General features: G+C 39.2%; 1 protein-coding gene across 2 annotated transcripts in view; it reads right to left on the reverse strand.

Moving 5' to 3' along the window:
- LOC140200212 (GRIP and coiled-coil domain-containing protein 2) overlaps nucleotides 1-13828 on the reverse strand; it is a 448110-nt gene continuing 434282 nt past the window's right edge. For both annotated transcript variants that reach the window (XM_072263197.1, XM_072263195.1), the window contains exons 20-23: nucleotides 10147-10341; nucleotides 5224-5363; nucleotides 3583-3784; nucleotides 1-1879 (exon numbers count right to left, since the gene is read on the reverse strand). In XM_072263197.1, coding sequence (XP_072119298.1) covers nucleotides 1812-1879; nucleotides 3583-3784; nucleotides 5224-5363; nucleotides 10147-10341 — 605 coding nt within the window. In that variant the 3' untranslated portion in view covers nucleotides 1-1811. The remainder of the gene's footprint in view (nucleotides 1880-3582; nucleotides 3785-5223; nucleotides 5364-10146; nucleotides 10342-13828) is intronic.

Here is a 13828-nt window from a genome sequence, read left to right on the forward strand (position 1 = left end):
AGCATTAGAATCAAATGTGATTTATTCAAGAACACAACAGACAGTAGTTAACTCTGATCCTCCTTACTGGTTCTGATGTGCTGAGAAACGAATATGCACACTGGTTGAAAATCCATTTAAATGTCCATCAACACAATCAACAAATGACCTGAGATCAATCTTCACATTTCTTGCTTCACATATTATAAATGAAATACCCTTTTCTGCTGTAGTTTTGAAAAATGAACAGTGATATTTTACAAATGGCTCATGGTTGAGTGTAAAATGTCAATAAAATTTAGGGGCAAAGATTTGATTTAGCAAAGAAATCTAATGATTTGTGGATGCATTTATGGAAAGCTGGGAAATATTTGCAGAAGGCTCAACACTTCAGTGCTCTAATACACTTTCTAGTTCAGGCATAAAATTGAACATTTGATAATTCAGCCACCACTATCAAATGCTTAATGGAAATCGTAGAAATCTGGAAAAGGGAAATCAGTTAGCCTCATATCAGAATTAAGAAATAGTAAACCAACATATACAGAATAATCTTCAATTGCCAGTATGTACAATTTGAAGGGATGGTTTTAGAAAATAAATACTTCAAATATATATTATTTCAAAATAATGCATTTGATCCCTCCAATGAAAAGCTCCAGGTGAAAATGCATACACAACCCAAGAAAGTGCACTTTACTTGTATTTTTAAAAAAATGTATCCAACAGCCTTAGACACTTCCAGAAACACCTTTCAAAAACCTCAGTGGTGGGCAAATCTTTCAATCACTTTCATTTTCTACATCTTCCAACACCTTTTTAGTATAGACTTATTCCAGTTAAATTACTACACCTAGTAAGAGTTGAACAAATTCAAACATATAACTGATCCCAATGAAAATATGTCTAATTTTCCGAAAAGATTTCATGCCAATATGATAACATATATAACTCTAATAACATTGGAATGCTATGTTTTAATATATCTATATAACGCCCATACTTAAACTTACAGTTTTTTATATAATCCATTCATGTTTTGGTCATGATAAAATTTGGTTTTAGACTAAACAAACAACTTTTGCTGTACGTAAACTATTGCTTCCATAAGTAAGACGGCAAGTGTTGAAAACTCTTAAATAAACAGAAAATGATGGGATTGGATAAACAGGACGAGGGATCAAATGCAAATTATCTGGGATGTTAATTAGATTTAAAATCCCCTCCCCCATCACAGATGTCTTCTTCCCTTTACCACCCTATTATTTGCTTTAATAACCTGTAGAATAGCAAGCAGTTGTGATGAAAGGTCATGCTGAAACGTTAACATTTGTAAGCTCAAAGACTATGCGTGACCTGGAGTAGCTTCAGCATTTTCATTTCTGTAGACTCCATATCATCAGTAACTGTTTTTACAGTAGTATATTAGTAATTGGGTCTGTCATGCCAAGTATTATCAGACACATGCCTAACACTGTTTTGACAGTATTGAAATAAGAAAAATAGATTCATCATAAATTTACTTTAAAGATCAATGACTCTCCAGTGCAAATCACATTAAAATTTCTCCTTCCAGTTACAATTTCTACCCCGTAGGTTTGTCAAGTTAGAAATAATAAAAAAGAACATGAACACAAAAAAAGATATTTACAAATCAAACTAGAAACACACAAAACAAAAAGTCTAAGGCAGTCTTCTCTCCATACACCAACAAATCAAATTGGGGGTGGGGGTGGGGGGGAGAAGAGAGTCTAAGGCAGTCTTCTGTCATTATCCGCACTTTGTGGTAAGGCTGGAATGTTAACTGAAATATTTTGCCCTATTGAACCGTATCAAAGTCCAGACCAACTATGAAGATATGAAGCCCAACCTGATGACCTTGAAGTGCTTTCTTCTTCCCCTAAACAGAAAACACCAATGAAAAGTCATAATTATATTTATATAATTCATATCAACAGAGAAATAAAGATCAAGGGACATAACAGTTCTCGCAGTCATATTTGCTTGAATAGGGAAAAAATGTCTATGAATTTTCTTCCTACATCATGGAAAATCCCTAGTCTAGGAGGCAGACAAACTGCTTGGAAGGTTGCCAATGCTGTTCTGTAATATGAATCTTGAAATGCCCAGGGGATGTGTACAATGGTTCACATTTTTGTTTCGTTTCTTGGACAGCACTTTCTTTGTGCTTGAAAGTTCCATCATCCTTGACAGGACACCTAACATTAGGAAGTCAAAGACCAGAAACAATTACTGGCATACAAGTTATGAATTAAAATTGTAAAGATATTTTACCCCCGACCATAATATTTCCAGAACAAGGCACTTTCGACAAGGCTTTCCATGATCTATTTCTGTAATGAATCCAATAAATGGAGGTTACATCAGCCTGTTTGACTTAAAATGTTCTGTTTGGATACAGTCCTCCCGTAAACCTATTTTCCACTTAAGCCTGAGAATTAATTTTATGGGAAACAAATGTAAATATTCTTTCAGCAAGTCTTTGGGTGGTGTTCTGGTGAACATCACATTTTTTTCCTTTGGACATGTCGACATGGTATGTAATCCTGGTTGCATGTGCTGGAGAGGGTCAGAAACCAAGGAAAAAGGGTGCTAACATTATCACTGAAGATTACTCTGCTAGACTGAGCAGTGGCTGAAATTTGGCAAGTAATCCTGTATGCTTAAGAATGAAGGCCCTCTATTTCCTGAATACAAAGCAAAAGCATAACTTACTACCAGGTAACCTTTGTTAGATGTATCAGAGTGGGGGGCGGGGGGGGGGGGAAGGGTCAGATTTCTTTAAGTAGTCAAAAATGCCATGTTATTTCTCTCCCGCAATTACTTATAACTGATTTTAACAGCATGACTACTTTGGTTTGCTGGCAGTCTTCCATTGGTTGGGGTTCCAAGGAATGACGACTAGGGTACTGTGAGGATATCAATGACAACAACTACTTAGAGTACAGTATTTCATGGTGTTTTACAGGAACATTACTCACCAAAATTTGACAAGCTATATAAGGAAACATTAGGACACTTATCTTAAAGCTTAGCCAAATAGGATTTTAAAGACTCACAAGAAACAAACAGCAAAGATAGTGTGGTTGAGGAAAGGAATTCCAGAGCTTGTGCTTTTGCAGTTGACTCATGTCTATGGTGTCAGAGGCCAGAGATGGGAATTTAGAGGGCTACAATGATAGAAGGACTGAGGCCATCAAGGGATATGGAAATAAGCCTGGGTATTTTAAAATTTGATTCCATTTGTTCACCGACAAATTAGTCAAATGAAGCGCCATTTAACAGATCAGACTGGGAGAAGTACGATGATAAATGAAAGTTATAGATTTTAAAACCATTAAGAGAACTAGAGGGAAGAGATTTTTTTTAGAGCATCGCTAAAATAATGAATATATAATCTGGCGATAGAAGGAGACGTTGTATTAGCCTACAAAACCCAATTGCACATCTGCTTGAAGTGGATAATTTGCAGGATCAAGGAAAGATGGAATGTAGTTTTTCCCTACTTACAACGAAAAGTATATCTCACATTTTCACAAAGGCAGCAATGGCCCACTGAAAATCTGTGAGAAAATGTCTTACCTTGAGCAACGGCAGCAAGTTTACTTTTTTCTTCTGGGCTCAGTTGCAACATTGTGTCAATTACCGGGAGAAGACTCTGCTTCTCACTTCCTGCATTTAGGAATATGAACTTCAACATAACATTCTTCAAGTATTCTAGGTTTGCAATAGACTTCTCGCGCTCTTGGTTCCTTTCTAGCCTCCTTACTTCACTTTTCAGCAGCTATGTGGTAGAAGAAAAAAAATAGTAAAATTGACAGAGTTAAAAGCAAAAATCAGAAAGGAACCTACAATTAATGGAAGCATTTCATGGGCTATACGATTTTGTATCATTAAGGACCAGTAGATTTCACAACAGCTTTTTGAAAGCTTTTCATATTTCCCACCCAAATTTCTCCCACCACATTTGGTCCATGTCATATATTCTGGCTCTCAGACCAATCTTACCACTTTTCCCCTGTAATCTATTCCCCCTCAGATGCCTATTGCCTTGAATCTATCTACCATCTACCTAGTCAAGTTAAATAATTGTGCTCTTCCTACTTACCTAGAGATGCAGATGCAAATCTGTGATCTGCATAGACCTAGATTAAGCTAAATAACTTCTCAAACAGCTAAAATGCTGTCTCTTCTGCCCCCCTCCCCCAAAAAGGAACATCTGTGTGGGCCACAATCAGACATGCTTATCTAATGAAATACATCCACAGCCAAGCGTAACAAGACTGTATTCTAATTCAACAATATTGACCATCCAAAGCCAAATCAGACCAACCAGTTTCTCACCTATAAACATCATTAGGCCAACATACATGTTCATTTCCAGATTAACTCCTCCCTTGCCATTTTGTCAATTACCTCACTCAAAATTTTACTAAGCATTCACAGTAAACTTTCATAGGATAGTTAAGTCACTATATCAGATTTTGGAACAACTATATGCTGCACAGATTAACTGGATTGTTTTCTGGAAGCAGATGGTTATTTTATGAGAAGAGACAGTGACCTGCCTTTAATCACTGGAATTTATAATGAAAATTAATCTTGTTGAAAATTTTACAGTCAGGAGGCAATCATTTGGATATTTACTAGGGAAATACATAGAGGACTGTAAAGTATTGGGAATTCTCTACATTGGAGAATGCTCAGTCACTGGATACAAGATAGACTGGAGTCAAATCTTTTAGCCAAAAGAGATCAAATCAATTTTTGTTTTACCATATTTTGACTATTAGGCAAACAGAACATCAGCATCCAGTGAGATAGTGGGCACAGAGGATATCAGTTCTGCCCATATTGAATGTTGGAGCAGGACCAAAGGATTGTTTGGGAAGTATAAACATATTTTTTATGTTCTTATGTTTCAGAAAAGAGGATCAATACTCAGAATGGATTTCAGATCGGTTAGTGGAAGTGAAAATCTTGGAATGACTGAAGCAGCCTGTCAAAGTACAATTAGAGCCTTCCTAATAGGAAAATTAGAATGAATGTATGGTCTTTCTCATCATTATCTTATTTAATAAATTGACAAGTTTCCTGGCATCCAGATATTAAGCGAAGAAAACAAAGTACTGAAGCAGATTTTGTTCTTTTATGTTTTCAGCAAATTAAAGTAAATTACTTCAGTCTGCTTTGAGTTCCAACCCACTATGTGCACATGCCTACCGTAATCTGTTCCATAAGCATGGCATTGGTAGCCTCTGTGTCTCTCAGGAGCCCACTTAAGTGGTCAATGCTCTTTGTAGCTGTGTTTAACTTTTGTGCAATTTCTTCTTTAGTTGGCTCAGGCTGCCACTGAGGAGCATCTGAAATTCATCAATAGAATAAACGAGAAAGGTTTGTAGAGTTAACACAACACAAATTCAAAATTATTTTCAGCAATTTTCATGGCCATTTCTTTCTTCAATTGAAAAGCAAACCATGTGAAAACAGGGATGCATGCATCTTTTTAGATAGGAATTTGGTTATGCTGCTGGTATTTTAGCTCAATTAAAATAAAACCTATATTTCCCAGAGCACATTTTCCAGATTGAATCACTCCACGCCAGCGATTTCCTGTCATGAACTGTATGTGTACTGAACAGCTATCAATGTTGAAAACATGTGAAATTACTTTATCCTTTATGTAATGTTTATTTACAATACAGCAAAAAATTAAGTCTCTTTGCCCCAAATGGACATTCACAACCCAATCAAGCTTTTTTTAAACATTGCTTCTTCCTCTACATGGTTTGAAGGAGCTCTTCCTGAGCAGGACCCTTCAGGTGATTTGCTTTTACTTTCCTTCATTTCACCCCATCAACATACCAACTCCCATTCTTCAGTTCTTTACTGAATCCTTGCCCCCGAGCCACTCACCTCTCCCAAAGAACCTGACACAAATACATCACCTCCCTTACCCCCCCACCACAATACTGCCACACCACTCCCAAACCAAGCACCATCTGTGACAACCTTCTCTAGTTGACAGTGTGTCCAATATCAACAGTGATCACTCTCTTCTGACACCCCCCCCCCCCCACAACTGAGGGGGAGTTAAGTTATTAATTAGGGAGAATATCATCTCCATCTTGGAGGACTAAATCTAGTGAGGCCATATAGATAGAATTTTAGCCATATGAAAGGTATAATTATTATAATAATGAGTCTTTAGTACAAGCCTCCCAATAAGCAGTTGGAGCTACAGGAACAGATATGCAGGGAGATCAGGGAAAGTTGTAAAAAAGTGTTTTTAACATCCCTAATATTGACTGGGATTCTGTTAGTGCCAGCTAGGGTAGAATCTGTTAGGTGCATCCAGAAGGGCCTCTTGAAATAATATGTAAATAGTCCAACCAGGGGAGTGGCTGAACTAGATAATAATGTGGAATGAACCTGGCCCAATGATCAAAGTTTCAGTAAGGGAGCATTGTGGGAACAGTGATCATAATTCATTAAGTTTAAGATAGTTAAGGATAAAAATAAGACTAGTCCTCGGAGAAAAGTGTTAAATAGGTTGGGGGGGAGGAGAGAAGAGGCTAATTGCAACATAATTACAAATAAGACTGGGAGAGACTATTTAAGCACAAATCCACATTTGACATGAAGGAATTTGTTTAAAGACCAGCAGGTAATAGCATGTTCTTCTGAAGATGAAAGAAGATACAGTAGATAAGGATGGCAAGATTTGTGAATCTAGGATGACAAGAGATATTGTAAGCTTAGCCAACAAGAAAAAGGAAGCGCAAGGTTTAGTAAGCTGAAATTGAACAAAACCCTTGAGAATCATAAAGGAAGCAGGAAAGAACAAGGAATGAGGAAGGCTAAAGGGGTTGTGAAATATGTGTGGCAAGTAGGATTAAGGACAATCCTAAGGAATCTTATATGCTTAAGAGGAGCAAGGGGGTAGCGCCAGAAAGTGAAGTCATAGTGGAGAGGTGTTTTCCTGATTGGAATTCTTTACCAGTGGTATTCTGCAGGATCAGTGCCAGGACATTTACTCGTCAGGATGAAAAAGTAGGTGGTCCGTAATGGCAAGTCTGCAGACAATATGAAATTTGATGGAGTTATGGACAGTGAGTAAAACTGTCAAATAATACAGCATGGTATTAATGAGTTGGAAATTTGGGTAAAGAAATGGCAGATTTAATTTAATATGGACAAGTGTGAGGCGTTGCACTTTGCGAGGTCAAATGCAAGTGAGAAGTTAGACAGTAAATGGCAGGACCCTTAGGAGCATTGAGATACAGAAGGATCTTGACTTAAAAGTCCACAGCTCCCTGAATGTGGCAACACAAGTGGATAGGATAGTAGTGCGATGCTATTACATTGGCGTTGGGAGTTCAGAGTTCAATTCCCACGTCATCTGGAAACAGTCTATACATCCTTCCTGTGGAATACCTGGGTTTCCTCCTACAGTCCCAAGAGGTACCAGTTAATAGCTTAATTGGTCATTGTAAATGGTCCTGTGATTAAGCTAGATTTAAATTGAGGATTGCTGGGTGGTGCAGCTTGAAGGGCGGCTGGAAGACCCATTCTGATCTGAATCGCTAAATAAATAAAATATTGTATCCAGTTCTGATCACCCCAATACAGGAAGCTTGTGGATGCTTTGGAATGGGTGTAGAAGAGGATAATCAGCATGATGCCTGGATTAGACTATATTAGCAATATGGAGAAATTGGACGAAACTTATTTTCTCTGGACAGTCCAAAGCTGAGGGTGACCGAATAGGAGTACAGATGATTCCAGTTAATTAGACCATCAGTTAACTGGGAAAGTGGGAAAACTGGGAAAATTTGGGACAACTCTTAAGGAACAAAAACTAATTGTGAAAATAGCCAGGATTCCATTTGTTTATTTGGGACACTATCCCACTTAATTGGAATGTGAGACTGTTGCCAAACAGCTTCTAACTAGCAGCAGTTACGTGCACTTGTGTGGCCATTTGACATGACACTAAGCTTACAGCGAACAGTTTTTAAATAGCACCAGCTGCAACTGTTTGTTTTCGATCAAAAGCAGTGATTTTTGTCACTCACAGTTGGCAAGAAATAAGTAACAAGACAATTCAGAACTGTTTTGCTCATTTCAGTTTCAAGCATTCAAGCTTAGAGATGCCAGAAATGGTCGTGAGTGCAAGTAAAACGATCTCACTACTTAAACAAGTTGCGAACTATGAATAATTTGAAGGTATTGACAATCATCTTGAAATGAAGATTTGAATTGTCAACAGCATTATATGAAGTAGTCCATTATCTTCATTAGGCGCCTGTGCTGATTTTGTTCATTTACGGTCAAAAGTATGCGACACAGATGAATTCCTCCATCAATAAGTATCAGGAACTAATAAGTTTACAATACTATAGTACTATTGGTAGTGTTCTAATTTGTTCTGTATTTCATTTGAGAACATAATTTGTTACTCAATTTGTCTTTCTTATACCCTTTTAACTATTTCTGTGAAAATTCAGCTAATTGGAGCAGCTGCTTAATTGAGCCAAAATGTACTGGTCCAAATGTGTCCAAATTAACTGGAATCCAATGTACATAAAATTGGAGATGTATAAATAAGGCAGGTGGTCTTTTCTCCTTGAGTGGGAAAGGTCAAATCAAGATGACATTGGTTTAAGGTGAGAGAGTAAAGCTTGAAGGAGACCACAAGAAGAATTTTTTCTTTCCCTCTTGCAGAGTTTTAGGTGTCTGGAGCATGCTGCCAAGAGGTGGTAAAAGCAGGTATGATAATCCAAGTGAGGCGACATTTCACCTGTGAATCGGCTGGGGTGATATACTGCGTCCGGTGCTGCCGATGTGGCCTTCTATATATTGGCGAGACCCGACGCAGACTGGAAGACTGTTTTGCAGAACACCTATGCTCTGTCCGCCAGAGAAAGCAGGATCTCCCAGTGGCCACACATTTTAATTACACATCCCATTCCAATATGTCTATCCACGGCCTCCTCTACTGTAAAAACGAAGCTACACTCAGGTTGGAGGAACAACACCTTATATTCCGTCTGGGTAGTCTCCAACCTGATGGCATGAACAATGACTTCTCTAACTTCCACTAATGCCCCACCTCCCCCTCGTACCCCATCCATTATTTATTTATATACACATATTCTTTCTCTCTCTCTCTCTCTCTCTCTCCTTTTTCTCCCTCTGACTATACCCCTTGCCCATCCTCTGGGTTCCCCCCCTCCCCCTTTTCCTTCTTCCTGGGCCTCCTGTCCCATGATCCTCTCATATCCCTTTTGCCAATCACCTGTCCAGCTCTTGGCTCCACCCCTCCCCCTCCTGTCTTCTCCTATCATTTTGGATCTCCCCCTCCCCGTTTCAAATCTCTTACTAGCTCTTCCTTCAGTTAGTCCTGACAAAGGGGCTTGGCCTGAAACGTCAACTGTCCCTCTTTCTAGAGATGCTGCCTGGCCTGCTGCGTTCACCAGCAACTTTGATGTGTGTTGCATGATAATCTTTAAGAGACATTTAGACAGACATATGAATAGATAGGGAATGGAGGGACATCAACCACGTGCAGGCAAATTGGATGGGTTCACATTGGTATTGTTGTTAGTGCAGTCACGGTGGGCTAAAAAAAAATGTTTCTGCACTGTGCTGTTCTAAATGGATACTAATAAACTCCTCCTTCCCATCCACAATACCCCTTGCCCCTCTTCCTTGCAGTCCAGAGACCAGTTCCGAGCCACAGCTAACTCATAGGCATTGTGTTCTGCCATTCTGCTGAGTGTTCGTAGGCCCTGACAGCTGAAGCTTTGCGCATTTGTCCCAAGTGGCAAATTATTTGTTGCCATGCCTCACAATTAACATGGCTTTTGGGGCACCAAGTAATTTCTAGATAATCAGATATCTCAAAATTCTCTCTCAACATTTACATTATACAAGTTTAGAAAATAGTATAGTATGTTTTGTCCTTTACATAAGTATAATTAAATATTACAAATTAAGTAGAAAGTTTTCTAAAAAAAATCTTAACAAATGCAGAATAAACAAATTAAGTTTACGATCTTAAATCTTATTACTGTAACTTGATAGTGAAAGTTAATTAAGTACCATTTTAAGATTGCTCCAAATTCATTATCGTTAACCAACCTGATTTAGTCTCAGGAAAGCTGAGTAACTGCTCAAGTGATGCAACCTGGCTACTAGTCGATAGTACTGATTCCGTTTCGGTCATCTCCATTCCCTCTCCTTCTTCACGATCAATTGAATTTATATCTATTAGAGATAAGTCCATGCTTTTTCGGTCACGCAAATTCTTCCCTGAAGACTGAATTGGGGGAGAACCTTAAACAAATATACACGAACAGAAGTTAAATTATGTTCCCATTTTTTTTTTTTTAAACACACTGGTCCAAGATGATTAAAAGTTATTATTTATGAAAATTATAATATTATATTCCTCTATATGCCCACAGCTCCTGTTTATGCTAAACCAGTATTACTTTGTTGTAACCGCTATGAGTCACTATCTGGTGGTGCTGAAGAATTATTATGACTCAGCAGTTGATGGTAGCAAATCCAGTTTTATTTCAGAGGAATGTAGTCAAAACAAACCAATGTGTCTTTTTTTAAAACATCCAGGATTACAACTCCATTTAGTTGAGACAGGAAGAGCAGAAGGATACGTTGATTTGGTTTGAAGTAGTAAGAGGTAGACCATATGCCTTTCCTCAATCTCTCTTTTCTATCTCCTTCCCCCTTTCAAGGTCAAGCTCAAATTCAACTTTATTGTCATCCAACTGTACACCTATACAATCAAACGAAACAACTTTCATCCAGACCATGGTGCACCAAAATGTATCACACATAGTGAAAGACATTAGCAACATAACTGATAGCCAGAGGTCTCAGGGAATAGAATTAGGTACAGTCAAGATTATTAGAGAGAAAATGCTTGGGAAGCTAAATGGACTAAGAATAGGTAAGTCTCCCGCACTGGATGAGGTGCACCCACGGGTTCTGAAGGAGGTGGCTTTGGAGATTGTGGAGGCATTGGAAATAATCTTCCAGGAATCAATAGACTCTGGCATGGTTCCGGAGGACTGGAAGGTCACAAACGTAGTTCCGCTGTTTAGAAAGGAGAGAGGCAGCAAAAAGAAAATTACAGACCTAGTAGTCTGACATCGATAGTTGGAAAGTTATTGGAGTCAATCCTCAAGGATGAGGTTATGAAATACCTCGAGGTGCATGACAAGATAGGCCCAAGCCAGCATGGTTTCATGAAGGGAAGATCCTGCCTTACCAACCTATTGGAATTTTTTGAGGTAATCTCAAATAAGACTAACAAGGGAGAGGCTGTGGATGTTGTGTATTTGGATTTTCAAAAGGCCTTCGATAAGGTGCCGCATAAGAGGCTATTTAATAAGATGAGAGCCCATAGAATTACAAGAAAGATATTGGAATGGGTGGAGCATTGGCTTATAGGCAGGAAACAAAGGGTGGGAATAAAGGGATCCTATTCTAATTGGCTGCCGCTTACTAGTGGTGTTCCGCCAGGGTCGGTGTTGGGGCCACTTCTTTTTACAATGTGTATCGATGATTTAGATTATGGATTAAATGGTTTTGTGGCTAAATTTGCGAGAATGACACCAAGATAGATGGAGGAGCAGGAACTGTTGAAGAAACGGAAAGGTTGCAGAGAGACTGGTCAGTTTAGGAGAGTGGGCAAAGAAATGGCAGATGAGAGACAATGTTGAGAAATGTACAGTTGAACATTTTGGAAGAAGAAATAATCAAGCAGATTATTATTTAGATGGGGAGAAAATTCAAAAATCAGAAGTGCAAAGGGACTTGGGGATCCTTGTGCAGGATACCCTAAAGGTTAACCACCAGGTTGGATCGGCAGTAAGGAAAACGAATGCTATGTTGGCATTCATTTCAAGAGGAATAGTGTATAAGAGTAAGGTGTTAATGAGGCTCTATGGGGCACTGGTGAGACCTCATTTGGAATACTGTGTGCAGTTTTGGGCCCCCTATCTTAGAAGGGTTGTACTGATGTTGGAGAGAGTTCAGAGAAGATTTACAAGGATGATTCCTGGAATGCAGGGGCTAACATATGAGGAGCGTTTGTCGGCTCTTGGACTGTATTCATTAGAGTATCGAAGAATGAGAAGGGATCTCATAGAAACATTTCAAATGTTGAAAGGGTTGGACAGAGTAGATGCGGAAAGGCAGTTTCCCTTGGTGGGTGAGTCCAGGGCAAGAAGCCACAGTCTTAGTATTAGAGAGTACCCATTTAAAACAGAGATGAAGAGAGATTTTTTTAGCCAAAGTGTCGTGGATCTATGGAATTCGTTGCCACATACAGCTGTGGAGGCCCAATCATTGAGGGTGTTTAAGGAGGAGATTGATAGGTATCTAATTAATCAGGGTATCAAGGGATGTGGGGAAAAAGCTGGAAATTGGAACTAGATGGGAGAATAGTATAGGTCATGGTGGAGTGCCGGAGCAGACTCGATGGGCAGAATGGCCTACTTCTGCTCCTTTGTCTTGTGATCTTGTGACATAGCAAAATATATTTCACATTCCCCAAAATATTATACTATAATAAGTTAATAAAATATAGTTCAAAATGCATGCAGTGAAGCACTAAACAGTAAACAGCTTGCTGTCCTAGTTACAAGACCACGGTGGTGGCAGGGTATCCATTAACTTCACTGCCCGAGGGAAGAAGCTGTGATAGTCTGACAGTCTGAGTCCTGATGCTTCTATATCTCCTTCCTAACAGTAGTGGGTCAAGAAAATAGTGGGATGGGTGGTACGGATCCTCAACAATGCCATGGGCCCTTTGTGGATACTCCCTGGAGAAACACTCGCTGCAAAGCCCTGGGCAATATGAATAGCCTCCAACAACCACAGCACTTTCTTTTCTGCTAGGGATGTTTCTAGCCACTGCAGAGATTTCCCTTTGATTCCATTTTCATTACAGATCCTTGGATCACACATGACCAAATAATGCTCAGTCACTCCCATCTGGTTTCTGGAATTTAGATCCCATGTCCATATTTGAACCAATGCTGCAATGAAGTCTGCAGCCAGCTGGTCCTGAAAGAAACTAAAATCGATCACTTTCCACGCTGCATGAAGCCTGTAAGCTGGTGACTAGTAAGTTTTGGTTGATGACACCGTTGATGACCTTATTATTAACTGTAATATACAGAACAGCATGTAAATGAATAATTCCTCATCCATTTGTGAAAGGCTCTAAATACATTTCAATTAACTATTTGAAAGAATACCATGTAACACCTGATTTATAAGAAAGTTCATATTCTTTAATCAATTGTATTCACCAATTAAGTAATAAAATCTAATGGCGCTAAACAGCAACTCCTTTGCGTGCATCTTCGGAAACAGCTCTATTTCCATCTTTAATATCTCTATTTTACCCTTTCAGGGTTCTTTTGAAGACCCCAGCCTGGAGTTGCACACTGACTATGGTTCTTTGTGGGAATGGGACCTGCTCTTGAGGTGACATGACTGGCTGTTATCCGACATGCCAAGGGCACGGCCTAAGAGTCTGGCTTGCCTTTGGAGGCCTAGGATCTCGGGGCTCTGGAGACAGGCTGATTGAAGGTCGGTGTCCCAGACCAGTGTGTTGTGGGAGCTGGAAGATCTTTGGCTGTGTGCCCAGAGACCTGAGATCTTTGGGCACAGAGCTCAGAAAACGTGACGCAACGGACTTTTAACATCGTAAACCAGTGAATTGTTTGTTATGTCTCTCCTCTCACTGTGAAACGGAGATATCTCTTTCTCCCTTATTAGGGAGAGA

The sequence above is a fragment of the Mobula birostris genome, chromosome 7 (assembly GCF_030028105.1).
Source record: "Mobula birostris isolate sMobBir1 chromosome 7, sMobBir1.hap1, whole genome shotgun sequence".
Lineage (NCBI taxonomy): Eukaryota > Metazoa > Chordata > Chondrichthyes > Myliobatiformes > Myliobatidae > Mobula > Mobula birostris.